Genomic DNA, 25,498 nt, shown 5'->3' on the forward strand with positions numbered 1-25,498 from the left:
AGTTGTCACACAGAAGTTACCAAAGAGAGAGTGATAGTTGAAAATGAACACTCTGAATAAGAACCCTTGTGCCGAATAAAGGTAAAGGAACAAACATGATTATGTCTCGGTACCTCTATTGCAAACCATAATTCCCCAAAAGGGAGAGACAGAGACAGAAACACACTCACACATACACACATAGAGTGAGAGAGAGAGAAGAATTGGTGGTAGAAAATGTACAATGGTGAAAGGATGGGTGATAAACATTGTACAACTGAAACCTGACCATGATCGGCTATGTAACTCTATCTCACAATGACTCAATAAAAACTTCAAAACTATTAATTTATTTTTAAAAAACACGGTTTTTGTTGTGTCCCACAAGTTCTGTTAGCTCGTGTCATAATTCTCTTTTGTTTTTATTAATCTTTAGATTTCCTCTTTAACTTCCTCTCTAAGTCACTGGTTGTTGAGTAGTGAATTGTTTAATTTTCAGGTATTTGATTTGATTCTCCATTACTTGGTCTGTTCACTTCTGTTTTCAGTTCATCATAGTCTGCAAAGATAGTTGATACAATTTCTATCCTCTTAATTTTATGGAGGTATTTTTTGTGACATAACATGCTCTCTATCTTGGAGAATGTCCCATGTGCAATGGAGAAGAATGTGTATGCTGCTTATGTGGGATGAAATTTCCTATATTTATCTTCTAACCCCTTCATTTATTCCCTCGAATAAAGTATATCATTTCTAAGTTTTAGTCTGGTTGATCTATCAAGAGGTGACAAAGCAGTTTTGAAATACCCACCTATTATTGCGTTCCTATCAATGTCTTTCTTCAAGTCTATTAGCAGTTTTTTTTTTATTGAATCATCATGAGATACAGCTACAAAGCTTTCATTACTGAGTTTCAGTAATGCAATCATTGAACACCAATTTGTCAACCGGTGTGCATTTTCCACCACCAATGTCCCCAGTATCCCTCCCAACATGCCATCCCATTTCACCCCCTGCCTTTATGGTAGGCACCGTCCTTCTTAATTTCTCTCTACATTGGACCTCATGGTTTGCAATACAGACACGTAGAGGCCATCATTGATTTCGTGGTCACCTCAACTGCCTTCTCCCACAGCACGAGTCAGGCTTCTAAACCTGATCCTCCTGGCCCTTGACTCTACTGTCATTGCGAATGAATTTTATATTGTGCTATTTTATATTTCACAAATGAATATATTCATTCTATTTCTGTCCCTCTCTTTCTGACTAATTTCACTTCACATAAAACTCTCCATCTCCATCCACTTATAAGCAAATTTCATGACTTCATCTTTTCTAACAGCTGCATAGTAGTCCCCATTATGTAGATATGCCATAATTTCTATAACCAGTCATCTGTTCTTGGCACTCGAGTTTTTTTTTTTCAGATTCTGTCTATTGTGAACAGTGCTGCAGCAAACACACAAGTGCAGATGTCATTTCTACAGTGTTTTTTGCACCCCCAGGAGATATTCCCAGAAGTGGTATTGCTGGGTCATATGGCAGCTCAATTTCTAGTTTTGAAGGAATGTCCATATTGTTTTCCAAAAAAGCTGGACCAGTCCGTATGCCCACCAACAAAGAATGAAAGTCCCTTTCTCCCTGTATCCATGCCAGCACTGGTTGTTCTTGTTCTTTTTGATGTGTTCCAGTTTCTGTGGTATAAGATGATATCTCATTGTTGTTTTGATTTGCATCTCCCTTATGATCAGTAATGTAAAGCATTTTTCATGTACTTTTGGCCAACTGTACCTTTTATTTATTTTTTGTGGTAGTTTCTGTTCATTTCTTCTCCCCATTTTTTGATGGGGTTAGAGGTTTTTTCTTATAAAGTTCTACCAGTGTCTTGTATATCCTAGATATTAACCCCTTATCTGATGGCTATTGGTAATTTTTCCCATTCCATGGGCTCTCTTTGTATTTTGTTCAGTTTCTTTTGAGGTGCAGGGATTTTGAGTTTAATGTAGTGCCATTTTTTATCTTTTTTTCCCACTTGCTTGGTCAGTGGTCTTTAATCCTTATAGGTGCTTTTAGCTTCAATATTATGGAGAGTTCTGCCTACATTTTGCTCCATGTACCTTATGGATTCAGGTCAGATATTGAAGTCTTTAATACATTTTGATCTGATATTTTGTTCTGGGCGTTAGACAGAGGCCAAGCAGTTGTTTCGAGTATTTTCTAGTCCCTTATTAGGTGTATATACATTTAGGAGTGTAAGTTCATCCTTATGTACAGATCCCCTGATCATTAAGAAATTTTCTTCACTTTATTTGGTGCTCTCTTCTCTATCTGAGCTGCCTTTTCCCCTAGCATGTGTGGCTGGCCTCCAAGTCATGGAGCTAACCTCCTGGTACTTATCACAACTATTCTTGGGTGTTAGTCTCCTATTTTGTTACTTTATATTCCCCAGATTAATGCAATCTGAGGTGTAGAATGGGCACTGGTGGAGGAATGGGTACTCAATATTGTATAACTGAAACCCAAGGACAAAAAATTGTAAGTCTACAGCTATACCTCATGGTGTTTCACTAATAAAAATAATAAAATTTTAAAAAAGAAATTGCCTTCACTGTTTCTTATAACCTTCTTTCATCTGAAGTCTATGTGGTCTGATACTAGTATGGCCACTCTGGCTTTTTTGAAGGTGTTGTTTGTAGAATTGTTTTCCAGTCTTTAACTTTAAGTCTGTGTGCTCTGACTGTTCATGTGTGTTTCTTAATGGTAATTGAATGTTGGGCTAAATTTTCTGATTAATTATACCACTTTGTGTCTCTTAATTGGTTCATTAAGCACATTGACATTCAGAGATTATTGTTATGGGGTTTTGTCCCATCTTTCTGCCGGAGTTTGGTGGTTTGAGGGTCTTTTCTTGTCTTGTCTTAAAGTAGCTCATTTAGTTTTTCTCGTAACCATGATCTATGAAGTTCCTGAGTTGTTGTTGGTCTATGTTGTTCGTCCAGTTATTCTTGGTGAGGCAGTCATTTTATTGATTTTTTTCACTATATCCCACCACTGTCTTCAGGTCCAGAGTGTTTCATCAGATAAGTCTGCTGTTAATCTTAAGATTGCTCCTTTGTAAGCAATTTCCTTCTCTGATCTTGCTACTTTCAGTATTCTGTCTCTATCTATGGTTTTTATCATTCTGATTAGGATGTGTCTGGGAGTGTTTTTATTTGGATTTCTTTTATCTGGTACCCTTTGAGCTTCCTTGGACTCTTGTGTATGCACTCTTCAATTCTGGCAAATTTTCAACGATGATGGGTTTGACATTTCCTTCTTCATCAGGGTTTTCTTCATGACCTGAGACTCAATTATTCTTATATTTTTCTTCTTGAATTCATCCAAATGTTCTCTTATAATCTGTTGATTTAATTTGACCCTCTTTTCTATTCTGCTGTTGTCTGAAGATTCCCTGCACCTCATGCTGGAGCTCACTGATTCTGTCCTCAGCAGTTGATACTCTACTGCTAACGAATTCCAGTTAGTTTTTCATTTCAACTACTGGTTTTTCAGATCTGTTATTTCTGTGTTTTTGTAATTTTCTCATTTCAGCTCTCATATCCACTTGTATTTTATCAGCGGTGGGTTCCTTTGTTTATTTGAGCTTCTTATGCATCCTTTACATCTATCTCTATTATAAATTCTTTATCAGAGAAGTTATATAGCTCACTATTATTGACTTTTCATCTGGGTTAGTGACTTCACTCATTAAGCTTGGTTAGTTTTTGCATTGCTTTACTATTGTAATCTAACTGGCCACACCAGCAACCCAAGTATGGGAATCCACTCCCACCTTTCCTCTGCCAAGTAATTTGAGGTATTAGTCTTTGTAGCCTGTGGCCCTAGTTGTGAGATGCTTCCAGGCTGGGACCCTCCATTCCACACAGCTAATTTTTTTTCGGTCCTGACCCAGCCTGCACACAGTTACCACTCTACTTCTCTTATTTTTTTTTTATTTCTTTTTTTTTTAAATTTATTTATTGAATCACTGTGGGAAAGGTTACAAAGCTTTCAGGTTTATGTCTCAGTCATGCAAATATCAAACACATTTCCCTTTACCAATACTTATTTTTTCCCATGAAGAACCCCAATAAAACCCCACCCCCCACCCCTCCCCGTCCCTGTGAGGCAGATGAATTCTAGTTAACACTCTATCCGCTTTGATTAGATTGTTTCAATAAAAGATTCACCACTATTATTTAGAGTTTACCCCCCCCCCAAATCAGACATGCTGAAAAAGCATTGTGAAGTGATTTGCTTTCTCCAGCTGGGTTCAAGAATTAAATGTTGGTTTTGGATTTCTGCTATTTTACTTATTGACCCTGGAAGTATTTCTACTGAAAGTCAGATAGTTAAGAAATTGGTTTCTGTGTTCTGGAGTCGTGGCCGTGCTGGAGAGCCGCTCGTGGGGGGCAACTGGTGGCCTCGGTAGGGCGTGAAGGGCGGAGCGAAACGCCCCCCTTCCCATGAGGTTTTAGTCGCCCCCACACTCCCGGCTCATACCTGCTGTCCACAAGGCTCCCATGTGGCCGCCATCTTTCTTTCCAGAGAGGAGAGGGCGAATGGGGCAACACCCTTTCCCCTCCGGCAGACTTGATGGGCTGGATCAATGCATAGTCCATTCACTTTTCTGCTCCAAGCTGCTGGGTTCTGCATTAAGTCCTTGTGCTTCTGGGGCCATGGCCGTGCTGGAGAGCCGCTCGTGGGGGGCAACTGGTGACCTCGGTAGGGCGTGAAGGATGGACCGGAACGCCCCCCGACCCATGAGGTTTTAGTCGCCCCCACACCCCCGGCTCATACCTGCTGTCCACAAGGCTCCCATGCAGCCGCCATCCTTCTTTCCAGAGAAGAGAGGGCGAATGGGGCAACACCCTTTCCCCTCTGGCAGACTTGATGGCCTGGATTAACGCATAGTCCTTTCACTTTTCTGCTCTAAGCTGCTGGGTTCTGCATTAAGTCCTTGTGTTTCTGGGGCTGTGGCCGTGCTCCAAACTTAACTCTGACTTTCAGGGAGAAAGATTGGGTGGTTTACTTCTCATTGATCACTTTGTATATAGAGAGATGTCGCGCGGCCGCGTAAGCGGCCGCGCGGTTTTGAGAAAAAGTCCTCGTTCCCGCAAACTCGAGCTGTGTTTGTAGAGGCTTCTGGTCACCGGGGTTCCATCTGGGGGAGGCGAGATGCGGCGCCTACTCCATCTGGAACTTGCGGGTGAACTTGGCTCTTTTTGGAACCTGTTTTTTCTTTTTTTTTTTCCTCCGGGATCCCGCACCCTCCATGTGTTCTTTCTCTTTACTTCTCTTATTTTAATGATAATTTCCTGGAAAGGGTATAGTCTATAAATTTATTTTTAAATGTTTAATTTTTGCTCGAGCGAGCCCAGTAACGTCTCCATTGGAGACTTTGTTGTTACTGTGTTTGGCATATCGAATATGTCACGGGGAGCTTGCCAGGCTCTGCCTTGCGGGTGAGATACTCTCGTTAGCTTGCGGGGCTCTCCGAGAGGTGCGGAGGAATCGAACTCAGGTCGGCCATGTTGGCTGTGTGCAAGGCAAGTGCCCTACAGCTGTGCTGATTTTTTTTCTTTTATATGGCTAGATCAATCAATATTTACCAATGAACACAGTTAATCAAATATAGCAATTTGTTTATTTATTGTTGACAAAATACATGCATGCATTTTTTACTTTAGAGCCTTTAAATAAAGATGCTATGAGGATTCGTTAATGGATTTATGGGTTATTTTCTCCTTGGATAAGAAAGTAGTAGTACTTCTGATTTAATAAGTCTTTGCCAAAACGTTTTCTGAATTGGCTGCACTGATTTACACTGCTATCAGCACTATCAGAAACTTCTAATTACTTCAAATTCTGACCAGTAATTGCTATTGTCAATATCTTTAATATTAAGCATTAGTTACCTGGCAGAGGAGCCCAGGTGTGTGGGACCCGGGGCTGAGATCTCCAAGCATGCACGGTTTGGTACTGGACCTGCCAGTAGCTAGACAGTTACAACCACCAACTGCTGTGTAACCCCAACAACGGCCAGGATCCAGAGATTATCACACCAAGTTCCTGGGAGTGCGCGGCCACATTCGTGGCCGCATGACTTTTTAAATTTACATTCATTTAATTTTTCAGGGTACCTTAAATATCCGACCGACACGGCAGAGCCTGGCAAGCTATCTGTGGTCTATTCTATATGCCAAATCCAGTAAAAAAAATGGATCGCATTCCCCTGATTCTGAATATAGCAGAGTCGAGAAGGACGTGGAAGGAGAGGCTGAAAAAATCCCAAGGCAGAAATATGCTGCCAAAACGAAGAAAGACAAAAATGATTGTCTGTACTTTCAATGCACGTACGCTGGCATCTGATGCATCAATCGAGGACCTGATGGTACAAGTGTGAAAGATCAAGTACTACATCATTGGTCTGACCGAAACGAGAAGACATCAATCACATCACGCAGTTTTCGACACTGGAGAAGAACTGTTCCTTGGAACATGTGACAAAAGAGGTGTCGGTGGTGTCGGTATCCTTGTCAACACGAACTTAGCCATGAGAATTGATTCATTCGAATGCCTAACAACCTGAATCGAACGATTACACATGAATAGATGTGGCTCACTGTCGGCAGTTTCTATCTTTGTTGTCTATGCACCAACATCCAATTATGGTGAAAGAGAAATTGAGAAGTTCTACATGGAGCTGGAGAAGTCCTATAAAGAAGATTACACCTTCTACAAGATCATTGTCGGTGATTTTAATGCCAAGATAGGACCAAGAAGATCAGCCGATGAACTCCACATCGGGACCCATGGCCTAGAATGGAACGAACAGGGTGACAGACTGTCTGAGTTCATCATGTCAACTAAGACCTTCCATGGTAACTCACTGTTCCAAAAGGCTGAATCTAAACGTTGGACATGGGAGTCTCCTAGTGGACGGTTCCACAATGAAATAGACCACATCATATTCAATCAGCGGTTTTGCCTAACCGGTGTTGCTGTTGTCCCAAAATTCCAAACGGGATTGAACCACAGTCTCCTTCGTGCAAAATTCTACCTCACAGAACGGGGAGAAAAGAATGCAAAGTTTAAGAAGAGAACTCCCAGAACGACCACCAACTGGGAGCTCTTTAGCTCTGTTGCGGCAACATGGGAAGATGCCGTCATTGACAACATTGATGAGGAATACGTTCGAATGATTCAGCACCTCCATGATTGTGCGAGGAATGCCATGAGAGAGATAACCACAAAAAAAAACGCCTTTCTTCGAACACTCTTGAACTTATTCGCCAACGTGGCTTGGCAAATGCCTCAGGAAACCGCAAGCGAATGTCAGAGCTGGCAAAACAATGCAGAGAAGCCATCAAGGATGACCTCAAAGACAGGAGAGCAGCAGTGCTGGTAGATGCGGCAGAAGCCGGGAAAAGCATTTGTAATACCCGCCTGTCCTTCACCAACTACAAGACCAAGATGACTGCCCTCTGACAGCCTGATGGATCTATCACATCTTCCAGAAGGGCAATGGAGAAGATTATTCATGACTACTACTCAGATCTCTTTAATAGCCACATCCACTTGCCCAAATACCAAGTTACGCAGGATGGATATGTCATTCCCAATGTTCTCCCTTCCCAAATTCAACATGTCATCTCGTCGGTAAAGAAACAAAGAGCACCTGGCCCAGACAAGATCAGACCTGAACACCTGAAGAACTTACCATCAGTACTCATAAATACACTGGCTCGGCTCTTCACACAGTACCTGTTTGAATGCAAGGTTCCCTCCCAATGGAAAACCAGCAAGACTGTGCTACTATACAAGAAGGGAGACATCAACGACATTGGCAACTATCTCCCAATCTGCCTATTGTCTGTCATCTACAAACTTTTCACTCGAGTCATCCTGAATAGGATTATCAGAACACTAGATGAAGGACAACCATGTGAACAAGCCATGTTCTGAAAAGGATTCACTACCATCAACCATATCCACACGATTACTAAGCTCATTGAGGTTTCTCAGGAGTTCAAGATGCCGCTCTCACTAACGTTCATTGATTTAATGAAGGCCTTTGATTCTGTTGAGATGGAAGCAGTCACAGAAGCCCTAGCCAATCAGGGCGTAGAAACTCAATACATCAGGATCCTTCATGAGCTCTAATACGGATTCACTACTAGGATCTCACCATTCTACAAAGAAGTAATCATCCATGTCAAGAGAGGGGTTCGGCAGGTTGATACCATTTCACCAAAACTCTTCAGTGCCACCCTCGAAAACATCGTGCGACGACTTGGAATGGGAAGAAATAGGAGTGAAGATAGATGGTCGGCAACTTCACCACCTCCGCTTTGCTGATGACATTGTTCTAGTAATACCAAACATCAGCCAAGCGGCACAAATGCTGACAGACTTCGACCATGAGTGTGGAAAGGTCGGTCTACAACTGAATCTTACAAAGACAATGTTTATGAGAAACAGCCTCATTCCTCACGCTCCATTCGCTCTCAATGGAACCACCATCTCCGAATGCAACAGTTATATATACCTAGGTTGAGAAATCAACATGATGAATGACCTGGCACCTTAGTTATGCAGGAGGAAGAGAGCGGCTTGGAATGCCTTCAAGAGCATCGAAGAAATAACTAAGAGGACAAAGAACCTCCAGCTACGAGCACATCTCTTCAATTCCACTGTTCTTCCTGCATTAACATATGCCTCAGAGACCTGGGCCCTACGAAAACAGGATGAGAACGCTATTCGGGTCTCTCAAAGAGAAATTGAAAAAGCTATGCTTAGAATATCACGTTTCACTCAAATGAGAGATAGAATCTGGAGTTCTGATCTCCGTCAACGCTCAAGAATCAGGGACGCTGTCTCATTTGCCAAGGCATCAAAAATCAGATGGGCTGGACACGTAATGAGGTTTACAGACAACCACTGGACTAGAGCCATTACTGACTGGATTCCACGGGGCGCCAAAAGATCACGTGGATGCCCACCTACAAGATGGTCAGACTTCTTTGTCAAGATGCAGAATGATCGGCTTGAGGCTCTGCATGTTCCTAGAACGAACAGATACAATTGGGCTACGCTAGCACGCAACAGGGATGAATGGAGACGTTACTGGCACCCGCTCGAGTAAATCGATGAATAACGGGGGATCAAGTGATCACGTGAAGTTACCATTGATATTTCATTGTGGATTCAATTTACACTTTTTATGAAAAATGATATTAAATATTTTTATTGTTTATTTATATGTTTTTGAATGCTTTGTGAAAATATTTTGTCTTTTTAATTCTACCTCTGGATCTATAATTGCAACACTTACTAACATTTCCTGAATCAGATATTTAACTTACATCTGTTCTCTACTAAATAGCTTGTGTTTTTCTGGGTTTTGTTGTTGTTGTTTTGGGTGCCACACCTGGATGTTTTTAGTGCTTACTCCTGACACAGTTTTCCAGTATGTCTCCTGGCAATGTTCAGGGTAATATATCAGGTGCCAGAGATGGAACTTAGGTCAGCTGAGTGCAAGGCAATCTCCCTACTATCACAACTGTCTCAAGTCTAAGAGCAAATATGTTTTTTTAAATAACTTTCCTTCTCCACGATAGAAAACATACATGTGCAACATCACAGAACTAGAGGACATGTACCATCCCAACAACAACCCACACTATAAAGGAAATTATTAATACAAGTGTACTTTTTGCTGTAGTGAATGTTGTAACAACCAATATAAACTAGTTATGCCTAATAGGGTGGCAGGCTTAGGGCTAGGTTGTCAACTGGGGACATCAGTGTGGGGAAGGTCATACTGCTAAAATGATTGGTGTTGGAACATATAGTGCCTGAAACAACAGCATTATAAAAAACTTTGAAAGTCATGATGTCCCAATGAAGTTTAAAAAATTGCATGTTTTAAAAATTAATTTTGAAGTCTTTTAAGTTTAATGCTTTGTGTTTTAAACAAAAGTTTTATTAATGAGAGAATACAAATATTTTCTCTTGTATCTACCTCTGGAAGTTTTACAATCCCTCGTTGCATTCTTATGGCTGTGATCTATTTCTTATTCATTTTTGTAGGGTTGTTTATGGTATCAAAATTCAAAATATTTTCTCTTTCTAAAAAGCTATAAGTTTAGAAAAGCTTAACCACTGCAATTTGAAAATTATCCTTTGTCTGTAAAATATCCTAAACCTCAGAATTTTTGCAAAAATGTGGTTTTGTGTTATTATTATTATTATTATACACTTCCTTAGTGTATATAGGGGTTCACACCTTTTAGTCCTCAGAGTCAGCTGTCTAGATAGATCTGGACTGTTATTTATTTGTATTCCAACCTCTTTGTTAATAACACATTGTCTTGACTACTGTAACTTGAATAGAAAAAAATAGTGCATTTTCATAGTTGTTTCGTTTAAGCCTTCTAATTCTTAAAGCTAGAACTGTCAAATATTACTAGTATTTCGTTTTAATGATAAGTAGAGTCAGAAAAGTGAATTGGCTTAGCTAAGTATACACAATTATACACGGGAACTATATTATCCCCAAACCCTAATCTATAGTGTTTTTCCTATACAACTAAGCAAAAAATAGTGAAGGTTGCCTGGGTCAAAAATCAGTTTTTAAATTTAAATTTTTCCTTAAAAGAAGACTATATAAAGGTGGTGTTAGGACTCAGCAAACTTATTTTGAAAGTCTTAATGAAAATTTCAATCCCTGCCTGATACAAAGAATAACCTCTCTGGTTATTGTCATTTGGTTCTGTGAATCAACATTCAATACAATAAATCTCTGTCACTATCTAAGGTAAATTTTCTATATTATTAATTTTGATCTAAATGTATATTTAACTAATAAGAGGAGTTTTTTTGAGAATAGAGGTGTCTCTATTTTTCTCAAACTAGAAACTATTTCATTGAATTTTTTTTCTGTTGCTCATTTGCTTAAAAGTTAACATTTGAAGAACAGGATAATTTCCTTCTCTATATAATATTCTTTTATGCTAAAGTTATCTAAAATTTTATAATTATTAACCATCTAGAATGCATTTTATACTTTTGCATAAGATATTTGCCATCCTTCGGAAAGGATATTCGCCGAATACACATCTGACAAGGGGTTGATAACAAGGATATACAAAGTACTGGTTGAACTCCACAAGAAGAAAACATCCAACCCCATCCAAAAATGGGGCAATGAAATGAACAGAAACTTTCTCAAAGAAGAAATCCGAATGGCAAAAAAGCAAATGAGAAAATGCTCTACATCATTAATCATCAGGGAGATGCAGATCAAAACCACAATGAGATATCATCTCACACCTCAGAGACTGGCCACATTCAAAAGAACAAAAGCAACCGATGCTGGCGGAGATGTGGCGAGAAAGGGACACTCCTTCACTGTTGGTGGGAATGCCGACTGGTTCAGCCCTTTTGGAAAACAGTATGGACGATTCTCAAAAAATTAGAAATTGAGCTGCCATTTGATCCAGCAATACCACTGCTGGGAATATATCCCAGAGAGGCAAAAAAGTATAGTCGAAGTGACATCTGTACTTGTTTGTTCATTGCAGCACTCTTTACAATAGCCAGAAACTGGAAGAAATCTGAGTTCCAAAGAGCAGATGACTGCTTAAAGAAACTTTGGTACATCTACACAATGGAGTACTATGTAGCTGTTAGAAAAGATGAAGTCATGAAATTTACATACAAGTGGTACAACATGGAAAGTATCATGCTAAGCGAAATGAGTCAGAAAGAGAGGGATAGACATAGAAAGATTGCATTCATCTGGGGGATATAAAGTAACAAAATATGAGATTAATACCCAAGAATAGCTGAGATCAGCACCAGGAGGATTGCTCCATAGCTTAGAGGCCGGCCGGACATTCTAGGGGAAAGGGCAGCTCAGATAGAGAAGGGAGCACCAAATAAAGAGTGTTTGGAGGATCCTCCAAGGAGGGGAGATGCATGTTGAAAGTAGACTATGGACTGAACATGTTTGCCACTCAATGCCTCTTTTGCAGACCACAACACCCAAAAGGAGAGAGAGAACAAAAGGGAATTCCCTGCCACAGAGGCAGGGTGGGATGGGGGGAATGGGTGTGGGAGGGATATTATCCATGGTGGTGGAGAATGGGCACTGGTGGAGGGATGGGTATTTGATCATTGTATAATGAAAACCAAGCACAAAAATTTGTAAATCTACAACTGTACCTCATGGTGTTTCACTAATAAAAATTTTTTAAAAAAGATATTTGCCATTCTAGGTTTATATAGGTTAATTTCTTTTTCAATGTTTTCTCCTTCAGAATGAAGAAGTCAGATTTATTGAAAATGAACTAGAAATTCAGAAGCAAAAATACTTTAAACTCCAAACATTTGTTAGAAGCTTAATACTAGCTATGAAAGCTGACAATAAGGAACAACAGCAGGTATGTACCACAGAAGACCAGTAAACTTTAGTGTATTATGTTGAAAACTGACATGTGTATCTTTTCGGTTCTTCCTGTTTTTTTAATTTTTATATTTAAAAATGAGTTGTCACAAAGAAAGTATGCATTTTGTGACATTCATTAGCAGTTATTTTAAAGATATATTTATCTTTATATGCTTACTTAGTGGAAAATCAAAATTATTGATCAACATAGTTGTTATTTAAAAGAAAAGTTCAAGTTAAAAAAATAAAATTAAGAAACAAAGAGAAACCAGGCCCTTTAATGCATCTGGATTTCTTTGGGTCCTAGCAAAAGAGAGATATATAAAATTAGGAATGCAGGGCTGGAGCAATAGTACAGAAGGTAGGGCACTTGCCTTACTTGTAGCCAACCCGTGTTGAATCCCCAGCATCCCACATGATCCCCTGAGCCCACCAAGAGCCAGGAGTAATCTCTGAATACTAGTAGGTATGGCCCATAAACAAACAAACAAAATTTAGTAGTGTACAACTAAAGCTTTAAGCAAAAGAAAAGCAAATTACTGGAAATAGGTGCAATAACATTAATATTGTAGTAAGTTATAATATTTAAATAAAATGGATCTTTTAAAGTTCAATAAAAAAGAAAAGTTCAAGTAAGGAAAAATATGTGAACCAGCTTTATATAAAGAGCTCTAAATGTGAGAACTGGAAAAGTACACATTGTAAGGGGGGCTTTTTGTGAATGCAAGGGGTAAGATATTTACCCCTTTTCTAAAATAGTTACCTTCCAGCCCCCATTAGAGTTCACATATATTTAGCTACCTTTTTTCATAATATGTTGCTATTCAATACTATCAAAATATCAAACACATTTGTTAAACTTTTTGTGATTACAGTGCATCATTTCTATTTACCAGTATAACAAATGTATGTTCGTTGTACACCAAAGAGGTAACATAATATCTCTTGTCATTGTTTGTCATTGTGGATTTTATTACAATTTATTGCTAAATAACATTTTCAGTTTTCTGTTTTAATGTAAAATTTGTGTGATAATTTTAAGTCTGTCAAGTGGAATTTTAGAATTATATTAAGTATCTTGGGCTGGAATGATAGCAGAGCAGTAGGGCATTTGCCTTACAAGCAGCCAACATGGCTGACCTGAGTTCGATTCCTCCGCCCCTCTCAGAGAGCCCGGCAAGCTACTGAGAGTATCTCGCCCGCACGGCAGAGCCTGGCAAGCTACCTGTGATTTATTCGATATGCCAAACACAGTAACAACAAGTCTCACGATGGAGATGTTACTGGGCCCGCTCAAGCAAATCGATGAACAATGGGAGGACCCTGACCGATTAAGTGTCTTATTCAAATCTAAATGGTATCAAATTTGTCTCTTAGATACATCCTTATAATTCATTGAGATATAAAATTCAGTATGAAAATCAATTCATACTTGCCATACAGGTAAATATTAATTAGGAAGACGTCAAAGACATTGTTATTCAGCAATAGGCCTCAAGAGCACAAAAATGTATTCCTTATATCTAGATAAAATGACACATATGTGGTCTATTCCGGATACAAAAGGTACAATAGTATTCTTAGCACCTAATGATAGCACTGTAGCACTGTCCTCGCATTGTTCATTGATTTGCTCGAGTGGGAACCAGTAACGTCTCCATTTTGAGACTTGTTGTCTTTTTTTTTTGGCATATCGAATATGCCACGGGGAGTTTGCCAGGCTCTGCCGTGAGGGCAGGATACTCTCAGTAGCTTGCCAGCCTCTCTGAGAGGGACAGAGGAATCGAACCCAGGTAGGCCACATGCAAGGTAAAAGCCTAATGATACTGTCATTTTTTCAAAGCAAAAACGTCCCTATTACATGGAGAGTATGATAAGTGAAATGAATCAGAAAGAGAGGGATAGACATAGAAGGACTGAACTCATTTGTGGAGTATAAAACAACATAACATGAGATTGACACCTAAGGATAGTAAACACACAGGACAGGAACATTGCTCCATAGCTGGAAGCCTGCCTCATGGGCAAAAGGGGAGAAGTCAGTGAGAATAGAAAAAAGATCACTAAGAAAATGATGGCTTGAGAAACTGATCGGGATGGGAGATGTGTGCAGAAAGTAGATAAAGGACCAAACATGATAACCTCTCAGTGTCTGTATTGCAAACCATAATGCCCAAAAGTAGAGAGATTGGGGAATATGGTCTGCCATGGAGGCAGGGAAGGGTGAGAATGGGAGGTATACCAGGGATACTGGTGGTGGAGAATGTACACTTGTGGAGGGATGGGTGTTTGATCACAGTGTTATTCTAACCCAAACATGAAAGCTTGTATTTATCTCACAGTGACTCAATAAAATTTTTTAATTCCCTACTTCACCCAGTATTGAACCACAAAAGTTAAACTAAAATAATTTATACATGAAGTTCAGACCAGTATGTACATTATTTGTCTTTTGTCATGATTTTTTCTTCCTATCTGGACAAATACCCAGATATTCCAAGACAGTAGTCTTTAATTTCTTTCCCAGTTTTAGTTACAACATGTTTCATTATGTGAGTTATACATATTATATGTCATATTGAAAATATTTTTCTTTCTTGAGTGTTTACAGATTTTAAAATAGAGTCTTGGATACGATTATAAGAAAAATCACTGTATCACTCTATCACTGTCATCTTGTTGATCGTCTAATTACTCAAGCGGGAGCCAGCAACGTCTCTATACTTCTCAGCCCTGAGATGTTAGCAGCCTCTTCTTTTCCCAAAGATTGGAGACACTTTCAGGGTCAGGGGACTGAGACCTGTTGTCGTTACTGTATTTGGCATATCAAATATGCCATGTGGAGCTTGCCAGGCTCTGCCCGTGAGAGCAGGATACTCTCGATAGCTTGCCAGGCTCTCTGAGAGGCATATAGTTATATATTTTTCTCGATGATTTGTTGCCTACTGTCTGAACCCCATCAGACACAGTGTCGTAATAGTCAAAAATGGGTAAAAAGTGTCTTATAATGTGTCCGGAAAGCGGCCTGGAGCATGGTGGTAGTTGGGTAGTGGAGTTTGGCTGCAGGGACTGGGTCTCTTAGGGTGGGGAGGGCTTACACGTGGCGTGGATTTATAAGAAAAATCAACTTTTAAATAATAGTGTAAAAAGGCATAATCTGTTATAATCATAGATATAACATGATATATATTCTTGGCCCTTAGAGTTAGAGTGCTTTTGAACTTAAAAAACTGCATTGTCAATGAATTAGTGGTTGTTTATATTTCTTGACATCTAGGAATAGCACACAGACTTTAATTTTATTGAATCACCGTGAGACAGTCACAAGCTTTCATGTTTGGGTTACAATCACACAATGATCAAACACCCATTCCTCCACCAGTGCACCTTCCCCACCACCAATATCCCCGGTATATCCCCACTTTCCCATCCTCCCCCTGTTTGCATGGCAGAGAATATTCCACATACTCTCCCTCTACTTTGGGGCATTATGGTTTGCAATGCAGGTACTGAGAGGTTATCATGCTTGCTTCTTTATCTGCTTTCAGCACACATCACCCATCCCAACCAGTTTCTCCAGCCATCATTTTCTTAGTGATCCCTTCTCTATTCCAGCTCCCTTACCCGCTTTGCTCATAAGGCAAGCTTCCAGCTATAGAGCGATCTATCTGTCCCGTGTATCTGCTGTCTTTGGAGTCAGCCTCATGTTATGTTGTTTTATACTCCACAAATGAGTGCAGTTCTTACATGTCTGCCCCTCTCTTACTGACTCATTTTACTTAGCATAATACTCTCCATGTCTATCTATTAATAAGCAAAGTTCATGACTTCTTCTCTCCTGACATCTGCATACTATTCCATTGTGTAGATGTACAAAAGTTTCTTGAACCAGTCATCTGTTCTAGGGCACTTAGGGTGTTTCCAGATTTCGACTATTGTGAACAGTGCTGCGATGAACATATAGGTACAGATGTCATTTCTACTGTGCTTTTTTTGTATCCTCAGGATAGATCCCCAGAAGTGGTATTGCGGAGTCATATGAAAGCTCAATTTCTAGTTTTTGAAGGACTGTCCATATTGTTTTCCAGAAAGGCTGGACTAGTGGGCATTCCCACCAACAGTGATAGAGTGTCACTTTTTCCCCACATCCACGCCAGCACTGGTTGCTTTAGACCTTTTGAATGTGTGCCAGTCTCTGTGGTGTGAGATGATATCTCATTGTTGTTTTGATTTGTATCTCCCTGATGGCTAGCAATGTGGAGCATTTTTTCATGTGCCTTTTGCCATTTGTATTTCTTTTATGAGGAAACTTCTGTTCATTTCTTGTCCCCATTTTTAATGAGGTCGGAGGTGTTTTATGTACAATTTACTAGTGTCTTGTATATCCTGGATATTAATCCCTTATCAGATGGGTATTGGGTAAATATTCTTTCCCATTCTGTGGGCTCTTTCTGTATTTTGGTGTCTGTTTCTTTTGAAGTGCAGAAGCATCTTAGTTTGGTGTAGTCCCATTTGCTTATGTTTGCTTCTACTTGCATGGTCAGTGCTGTTTCATCCTTACAAATACTTTTAGCTTCAATGTCGTGGAGAATTCTGTCTACATTTTCCTCTATGTATCTTATGGATTCGTGCCTGATATCGAAGTCTTTAACCCACTTTGATCTGACTTTTGTGCCTGGCATTAGACAGAGGTTAGCATTCATTTTTTTGCAGGTAGCTATCCAGTTTTCCCAGCTCCCTTTGTTGAAGAGGCTTTCCTTGTTCCACTTCACATTTCTTGCGCCTTTGTTAAAGATTAAGTGGTCATGTATTTTGGAGTCTGTGTCAGAATATTCAACTCTGTTCCATTGGCCTGCAGGTCTGTTTCTAGCCCAGTACCATGCTGTCTTAATTACTACTGCTTTGTAGTATAGCTTGAAGTTGGGGAAGGAGATGCCACCCATCTTCTTTTTCCCAAGGATTGCATTAGCTATTCATGGGGGTTTATTGTTCCATATGAATATCAGGATTCTTTTTTCTATTTATTTGAAAAATGTCATACGTATTCTGATAGAGACCGCGTTGAATTTGTTTAGTGCTTTGGGCAGTATTGCCGTTTTGATAATGTTAATCCTCCCTAGCCATGAGCAGGGTACGTGGCTCCTTTTCCTAGTGTCCTCTTCTATTTCTTTAAGTAGTGTTTTGTAATTTTCCTTGTATAGGTCCTTCACCTCTTTGGTTAAGCTAATTCCAAGGTACTTGATTTTCTGAGTTACTATTGTGAGTGAATGGAATTGTTATTTTAATGTCTTTTTCTTCTCTTTCGTTATTTTATGTAAGAAAGCCATGGACCTTTGGGTGTTGATTTTGTAGCCTGCCACTTTACTAAATCGACCTATTGTTTCTAGGAATGTTTATGTAGAGTCTTTAGGGTTTTCTATGTATAGTATCATATCGTCTGCAAGTAGTGATAGTTTGACCTCTCCCTCTCCTATATGTATTCCCTTGATACCTTTCTCTTCCTAACTGCAATGGCCAGGACTTCTAGTACCATATTGAATAGGAATGGCGAAAGTGGGCAACCTTGTCTTGTGTCCAATCTTAGAAGGAAGGCTATTAGTTTTTTGCCATTGATAATGATACTTGCCGTGGGCTTGTGGTAGATGGCTTTGACTATATTGAGGAAAGTTCCTTCTATGCCTATTTTGCTGAGAGTTTTCATCATAAACGGGTGCTGGATCTTGTCAAAAGCTTTCTATGTGTCTATTGATATGATCATGTGGTTTTTATCTTTTGTTGATATGATGGATTATGTTGATCAATTTCCAAATGCTAAACCATCCTTGCATCTCTGAGATGAATCCTACTTAGTCATTGTGTATGATCTTTTTGAAGAGTCGTTGGATTCTATTTGCTAATAGTTTGTTAAGGACTGTTGCGTCTGTGTTTATCAGGAATAAAGGCCCTCCCATTGATCATAGATTTGCTCGAGCGGACCCAGTAACGTCTCCATTGGAGACTTGGTTGTTACTGTGTTTGGCATATCGAATACATCACGGGGAGCTTGCCAGGCTCTGCCGTGCAGGCGAGATACTCTTGGTAACTTGCCGGGCTCTCCGAGAGGTGCGGAGGAATTGAACTCGGGTCGGCCATGTTGGCTGCGTGCAAGGCAAAAGCCCTACCGCTGTGCTATTGCTCAAGCCCACACACACATGCACTCCCACATCCGCACACACTTCCCCCCAGACCTTTCCCTGGGTAGTCTTGTCTCCTTCAGCCTTGCCATGTGCTGTTTATCAGGAATATTGGCCTGTAATTCTCTTTCTTTATGGTATTTCTGTCTGCTTTTGGTATCAGGGTGATATTTGCTTCATAGAAACTGTTCGGAAGTGTTTTTGATGCTTCAATTTCGTGGAAAAGCTTAAAGAGGATTGGGAGTAAATCCTCTTTAAAGATTTGAAAGAATTCACTAGTGAATCCATCTGGGCCAGGACTTTTGTGCTTGGGGAGACTTTTTATTACAGTTTCAATTTACTTGATGGTGATAGGTCCTTTCAAGTATTCCAGTTCTTCTTGGTTCAGCCTTGGGAGGCTATAGGAATCTAGGAATTTATCAATTTCCTCGAGCTGTTCTTGTTCCGTAGCATAAAGCTTCTCGAAGTACTCCAAGTACTCCTTGAGGATCCTTTGAATTTCTGTAGTTGCTATTGTAATGACCTCCTTTTTATTTCTGATTCGGATTATTAGGGTTTTCTGTCCCCTTCTTTGTGAGTTTTGCTAGAGGCTTATCTATCTTGTTTATTTTCTTTTCCATTTTCTGCTCTTTTCTGGAGAATCTCTAGACTTCATCTTCGAGCTCACTGATTCTGTCCTCAGCAGCTGTTACTTTGCTGCTGAAGGCTTCCACTGAGTTTTTCAATTTGCCTATCAGGTTTTTCAGGTCCAACATTTCCGTTTTTTATTTTATTTGCATTTTCCTCATTTCTGTCTTCAAATCCTCTTGTATTTTTATTGGCATTGTTTTACATTGTATTCTTTTAGCTCCCTAAGAAACCTCAGTAGCTCCCTTCTAAATTCCTTGTCAGAGAGTTTGTCTAGCACTTCATTACTGTGAATTTTGTTTTTCTCCCATTTTACTTTATTAAAAGATGGATTAAGATAAGTGAAAAACACTGAAAGGAAAGAAAAGTTATTATAAAAACTATGATCAAAGTCAGAATTTACGTAAGCAGAACTAAAATAGAACCACTTTTTTTCATAGGTGATCAAGTATACTGGAACTAAAATATTTTCTGTAAACATACCGAAAGCAGTTCACAAGTGTAACTCAGGAGCTTTCTCCAATAACTGACCATTGCATTATGAAATATTTCAAGGTTTATACAGAATCAATATTTATTCTACATATCAGAACAGTAAACTTCTGTCATTGGTTTCTATTTTTTAAATACTGTCTTCTATTAATCTTTATTTGAATAAATTAAATAAGGTGATTAGTCTACAGAATATATTCCCTCAATAAAGCAGTCTAGACATTAAAAATACATGATAGTGTCTAATTGAAATATTAGATTACCCAAATGTTATATTTCATCAATAATTTCAAAATATAAATTGTATTGTCACAATTATACTAAGTCATTTGATTTGGTCTTTCCTCGCCTAATAATTCATTATGCGGCCTTTGTGAGGTCAGTTATTTTATTGGTTTTTAATTTCTCTGCTTTGCAAATAGATATGAATAATTATCATTAAGAAACTTGGCATTCTCATTCTAGAGCCTAGAATAAGTCTTTTCTTATTGTTTATTTTTATTTTTTTTAGTGAAACACCATGAGGTACAGTTGTAGACTTACAAACTTTCGTGCTTGGGTTTCAGTTATACAATGATGGAGTACCCATCCCTCCACCAGTGCCCATTCTCCACTACCAATGATCCCAGTAGCCCTCCCCCATAACCCATCCTCCCACCCCACCCCGCCTCTGTGGCAGGACATTCCCTTTTGCTCACTCTTTCCTTTAGGGTGTTGTAGTTTGCAATAGAGTTATTGAGTGGCCATCATGTTCAGTTTATAGTCTACTTTCAGCATGCATCTCGCATCCTGAGCAAATCCTCCAAACATCCTTTACTTTGTATTCCCTTCTCTATCTGAGCTGCCTTTTCCCCCAGCTTGTGCTGCCGAGCCTAGAATAAGTCTTACAGACAGATTGAGGATATATTTTAGAGGTTTTTATTTTATTTTGTTTTGTTTTGAAGCCACAACTAGTGGTGCTCTTGGTTCTGCGCTCAAGAATCACCCCTGGCAGGATTCAGGGGACCATATGTGGTGCGAGGGACCAAACCCAGTTTGGCTGTGTACAAGGCAAACATTCAACTCACTGTACTATCTTTCCAGGCCCTGCAATTGTTTTTAATCTCTTGGGAAGTGTGACACAAGTATGGCGATAAAGTAATAGAAAAAACCTGTAGTAAAAAGTTAATTATAATTCCTTTGGTTTCAATGAGAAAGGTGTTTATAGTAAATGAAAAAATCCAAAGATTTGATTAGTGTAACAACGGTACAAATCAGTAGGATACTGAAAAAATATATCATAAATTACCTTCAAGCACCAGTAGTGTTTAGATCAGATATTAAAGTTTTTCTATTTAGTGTTAAAATCATTTTAGTCATTCAAATGCATGTAACGCTAAGATAAATACATAGATAATAGTTCCTTTCTGATTCAAAGATTTCTTCATTAGAATCTATAATTTCATAGATTATTATTTACTTCATTTTCCAAGACTCTAAGCACATTTTTAGTCTCTGTTAATTGGAGAACTTTGGCTTTTTTTTAAATTTTATTTTATTTTATTTTTAGTGAAACACCATGAAGTACAGTTGTAGACTTACAAACTTTCGTGCTTGGGTTTCAGTTATACAATGATGGAGTACCCATCCCTCCACCAGTGCCTATTCTGCACCACCAATGATTCCAGTAGCCCTACCACCCACCCACCACATCCACCGCACCCTCCCTCTGTGGCAGGGCATTCCCTTGTGCTCTCTCTTTCCTTTAGGGTGTTGTGATTTGCAATAGAGGTATTGAATGTCCGTAGTGTTTGGTCTATAGTGTACTTTCAGCACGCATCTCACATCCCAAGTGAATCCTCCAGACACCCTTTACTTGGTGTGCCCTTCTCTATCTGAGCTGAAACATTGGGTTTTTAATTTGTCTTCTTCGAATTGCAAACTGAACTATATCTAGTGATTTATTTATTATAGACTATTATTGTCAATGCCAGCAATTACTTTGTTTCACTTAGATTTATCAGTAATCCACAGCCAAGAAGAAACTGTCTACTTATTAATGCAATCTAGAACCTTAGAAATTATGTAAGGCCTTTAGGTAACTTACAAATAGTCTCAGTTACAGCAAAAGTAAATAGTGCAATATTTATATATTTATAGATTTCACATTTGAGAGATAGGATAATACTTTCATTTTAAGACCTTATTTTATATGTTGTCCAATCACCCTATCTTTCTGTTTCTTTATTGGGTGATGGCTGACTTAATTTGTTAATTTTCCTTTGACTATTGTTTACCCCTGCACCCTAAGTAAATGTTACAAATGATTCTAAATTTGCCCAAAAATTATATTAGTTTTAATATTATAGTAATACATTAGTACTTTAATTATTTCTTGTGGTCAACTTGGCATCGATCCACATAAATTTTAATTAATCAAGGTTGTTAATCTATTTTGATTCAACTTTTGTTAATGGCTTTAGAAAAAGGTCTGAGTTTATTTTTTGCATATAAGTGACAAGTTTTTCTAAACTCACTTGTTGAATAGGCTTTACTTGCTCCGCTTCATAGTTTTTGTTTTTTTATTAAAGATCAATTGATCTAAAACTGATTAATCATTTACATCTCCTGTATAGACAAATATTCTGCAACTACTAATGAAAGTATTACAACATAACAAAGCTTAGTTCATGGACCATAGCTTATCTTAATTAATATAAATGAACATCCTTTTAGATACATGATTACATAACTAGATTAAACTGGTTAAACTCCTCTGGCAGATCTTAGGCATCTCTATATATGGATATAACTTACGTAAAAATAGTTTGCCTTTTAAAGTTGTTAAGGTAAAATAGGTGAAATACTTTCCTAATAAAATAATTTTAGATTGTCTTTCTCCAAAGGAGAGCATAAACATACAGGACAATTTTAATAGATAATTTAATCTTAAAGCACTTATCAATGTTTATCAATGATTATTGCATCCTCAAAATTAGTATGAAAATTATTTGCATTGAACACTAAAAACATTTATTTAAAATAATGATTTATTTCACTTCTAACTATCCTGTACAATTTATATATCAACATCTAGTAACCAATTACATAATAGCGTATGAAGAATATTTCTTTAAGGTAAGATACTGTTTGATATCCTAATAGAGAATTTTTATTTAATTTATAAGAAGAAACCAATATGAAATTTTCATGACTATTAACATAAAATTAAATAAATCTTAGTATAATAATCCAAAAATGATTTTTTTTTCTGACTCAGGCACTGCTATCAGATTTACCTCCTGAATTAGAAGAGTTGGATTTCGATCATGCTTCACTGGAGCCTGATGATACCTCATTCACTGTGTCTTCTTTATCAGAGAAAAATGCCTCAGGCAGCTTGTGACTTGAGGGGTGAGGGTGATATGTGTAAAGTCTATTGCTTGCCTAACAGACATGCATCTCAAGATAACTGAATTCTGTTGCCCTAAAATTCTCCAGTTGAAAAACAAATGTATTGTCAAAACAAGAAATGTGTAAATGATGGACAAGATATAATGGCTACAGAGCAAAAAAAATGTATTTGAGATATATAAAATCTTTGTTTGAGAGTTTTGCTAAGCTGATGTAACACTGTCAAAATGAACTTAATTTTGAGCCATTTATCTATGAAATGCATGTCTAATTTCTAAAGATTTTTGTTTTGGTTTTATATAAGAATCTTAGTTTTAGCAAAAATTTTGACCAGCAACACAAAAATAAAAATATTTCAACATTGTTTAATAAGTTATTGATCTTGATTGTTTTGGTAGCCATTACATCTTCTTTCCTCCTCTCTCCTTTTCATATTATCAACATATACTCAGGAAAGTTAACTTAAAATTCAAAACAAAACTTTAAAAAATGACAACCTAGATGATCTAGAGGCTATTTTTCAAATTATATGAAACTAAAAAAATTATTTAACTTGGTTACTGAAACTTGAAATGATTATTACACTGTAATTGTAATTTTTATTGTCTTCTTTATCTTATCCAAATATTTGGAGTGAGAAGAAAACACAATGAAAAAAGTAATTCACAGACATGAAATAAAAACCTGAAATGTACAACAACAAAATGTAAAAGATTAGTCTAATGGAAAGTCTTCATTGCTGCAAATGACATTTACTGATAGTAAATTTATATGAGTAAATTAGATAAATAATCAAATATCATGAGTTTATCTCTATCTTCATAATATTTTTCAATTCCTATTTAAGAAACAACAAGTCAAGGCAAACCACTGAGATCTTTTAATTTAGTCATTCTAATTTACCCCCAAAATTTGCCTCATTTTCATGTGAGACTTATAGAAAACTACCAACCTTGGGTAATATATTTAAAATTTTTTCAATTTCAATTCAAAGATTTTATACAATCCTTTGAGTACATTCTTAAAATAAGCATATCCCTCAGTTTTTCTATTACTGTACCAGATACAGTGCACTGTAAAAATTTCCTTATAGACCTTCTCTTCCAGGGCACATGTCATTACCTGGACTCATACATAGAAAGGAAAGTTCCAATTACTTCCTGAGTTCACATTGTCATACATTGTGACTTAGCAATGTGAAATTGTTTAAGAAGTTTAAGTTACTATCAATACCTGAAAAATTAATGAAGCAAATGATGATGTTTTTGCCCATCTAGTTTCTATGTCAGATATTTTTGTTGTTGGTAAGTAAAAACAATTTTCATCTTGAAAGTCACAGATATCAACTTTTGAATGCAAAAAATTCACAATTTTAATATCTCTCCTCTTATAATACTAGATATGATTAATTAATGTGTCAGTTATTCAATTTGATATTGCTGACATACTACTGTTATGGTTCTTTTGTTAGTAGAAATATTTAAGCGTTTAAGTATGCTTTCTTCTAGCTGAGAATCATATGGTTCTTTTCAAATGATGTTTAATACTCCTTACTGACAAGTCAAATTCCATTCAGAGAAAATAGTGCCGAGTAATGAACCTTGGATATTAGGTATAATTTTTCAGAGCTATCATCTCCCCAAAAACACAAACTGTCTATGCTATATACAACAAACACAGAATTTTTTTCTTAAAATTACATACATGATAAGCCTTCAAGTCTCCTATGTTGTTGAAACTATGTATTCAAATTTTATTGGCTTCTGTCTTAATTTAAATCTTTTATTTGTTTCTAGTAGGGATACATTTGGTCCACACTCAGATGTACTCAGGGTTCACTCCTGGGGGACCTGTGGTGCCGGGTATCAAAATTGAAATTTTGTTTCTTTTATGAATAAATGATTCTCTCCTATATCTTTCAACTCCATTAATTGTATATCCCCCCAATATTTACTCCACAAATATGCTGTTGCTATAAGGCTATAGACTTTCTACTCATTAGCAAGCCATAAACTTCATGACAAGCTATTTTTTTCAATGTCCAATGTTTTACTTAGATGATTTATGTAGAAAATTTTACCAGATTTAAGGAGTCGGCTAGGTGTGATTCCCAGAATGAATATTAGTCTCTGATAGACACTAAAAGTGAAAATAATATAATTAATCACTTTGTCTAGGTATTTTGTGTTTTAGTACTGGAAGTATCTCTTTTGGTATCATTGGATTTAATACACTTACAAAATGAAATGTGGTTGTTCTGTAGCAGGAACCAAAGAAAATAACTATATCCTGAAAAAAATAACTGGCAAAATTAAATCACATACTTCATATTTCTAAAAGT

At 37.7% G+C, this 25,498-nt stretch overlaps 1 protein-coding gene across 1 annotated transcript in view; it reads left to right on the forward strand.

Moving 5' to 3' along the window:
- Positions 1-24,086, forward strand: part of HDX (highly divergent homeobox) — a 296,641-nt gene extending 272,555 nt beyond the window's left edge. Inside the window, exons 9-10 of the mRNA XM_056124159.1 lie at positions 12,345-12,467; positions 23,024-24,086. Coding sequence (XP_055980134.1) covers positions 12,345-12,467; positions 23,024-23,149 — 249 coding nt within the window. The 3' untranslated portion in view covers positions 23,150-24,086. The remainder of the gene's footprint in view (positions 1-12,344; positions 12,468-23,023) is intronic.
- Positions 24,087-25,498: the final 1,412 nt, after the last annotated feature.

The sequence above is a fragment of the Sorex fumeus genome, unplaced genomic scaffold (genome assembly GCF_029834395.1).
Source record: "Sorex fumeus unplaced genomic scaffold, SorFum_2.1 ptg000050l, whole genome shotgun sequence".
Classification (NCBI taxonomy): domain Eukaryota; kingdom Metazoa; phylum Chordata; class Mammalia; order Eulipotyphla; family Soricidae; genus Sorex; species Sorex fumeus.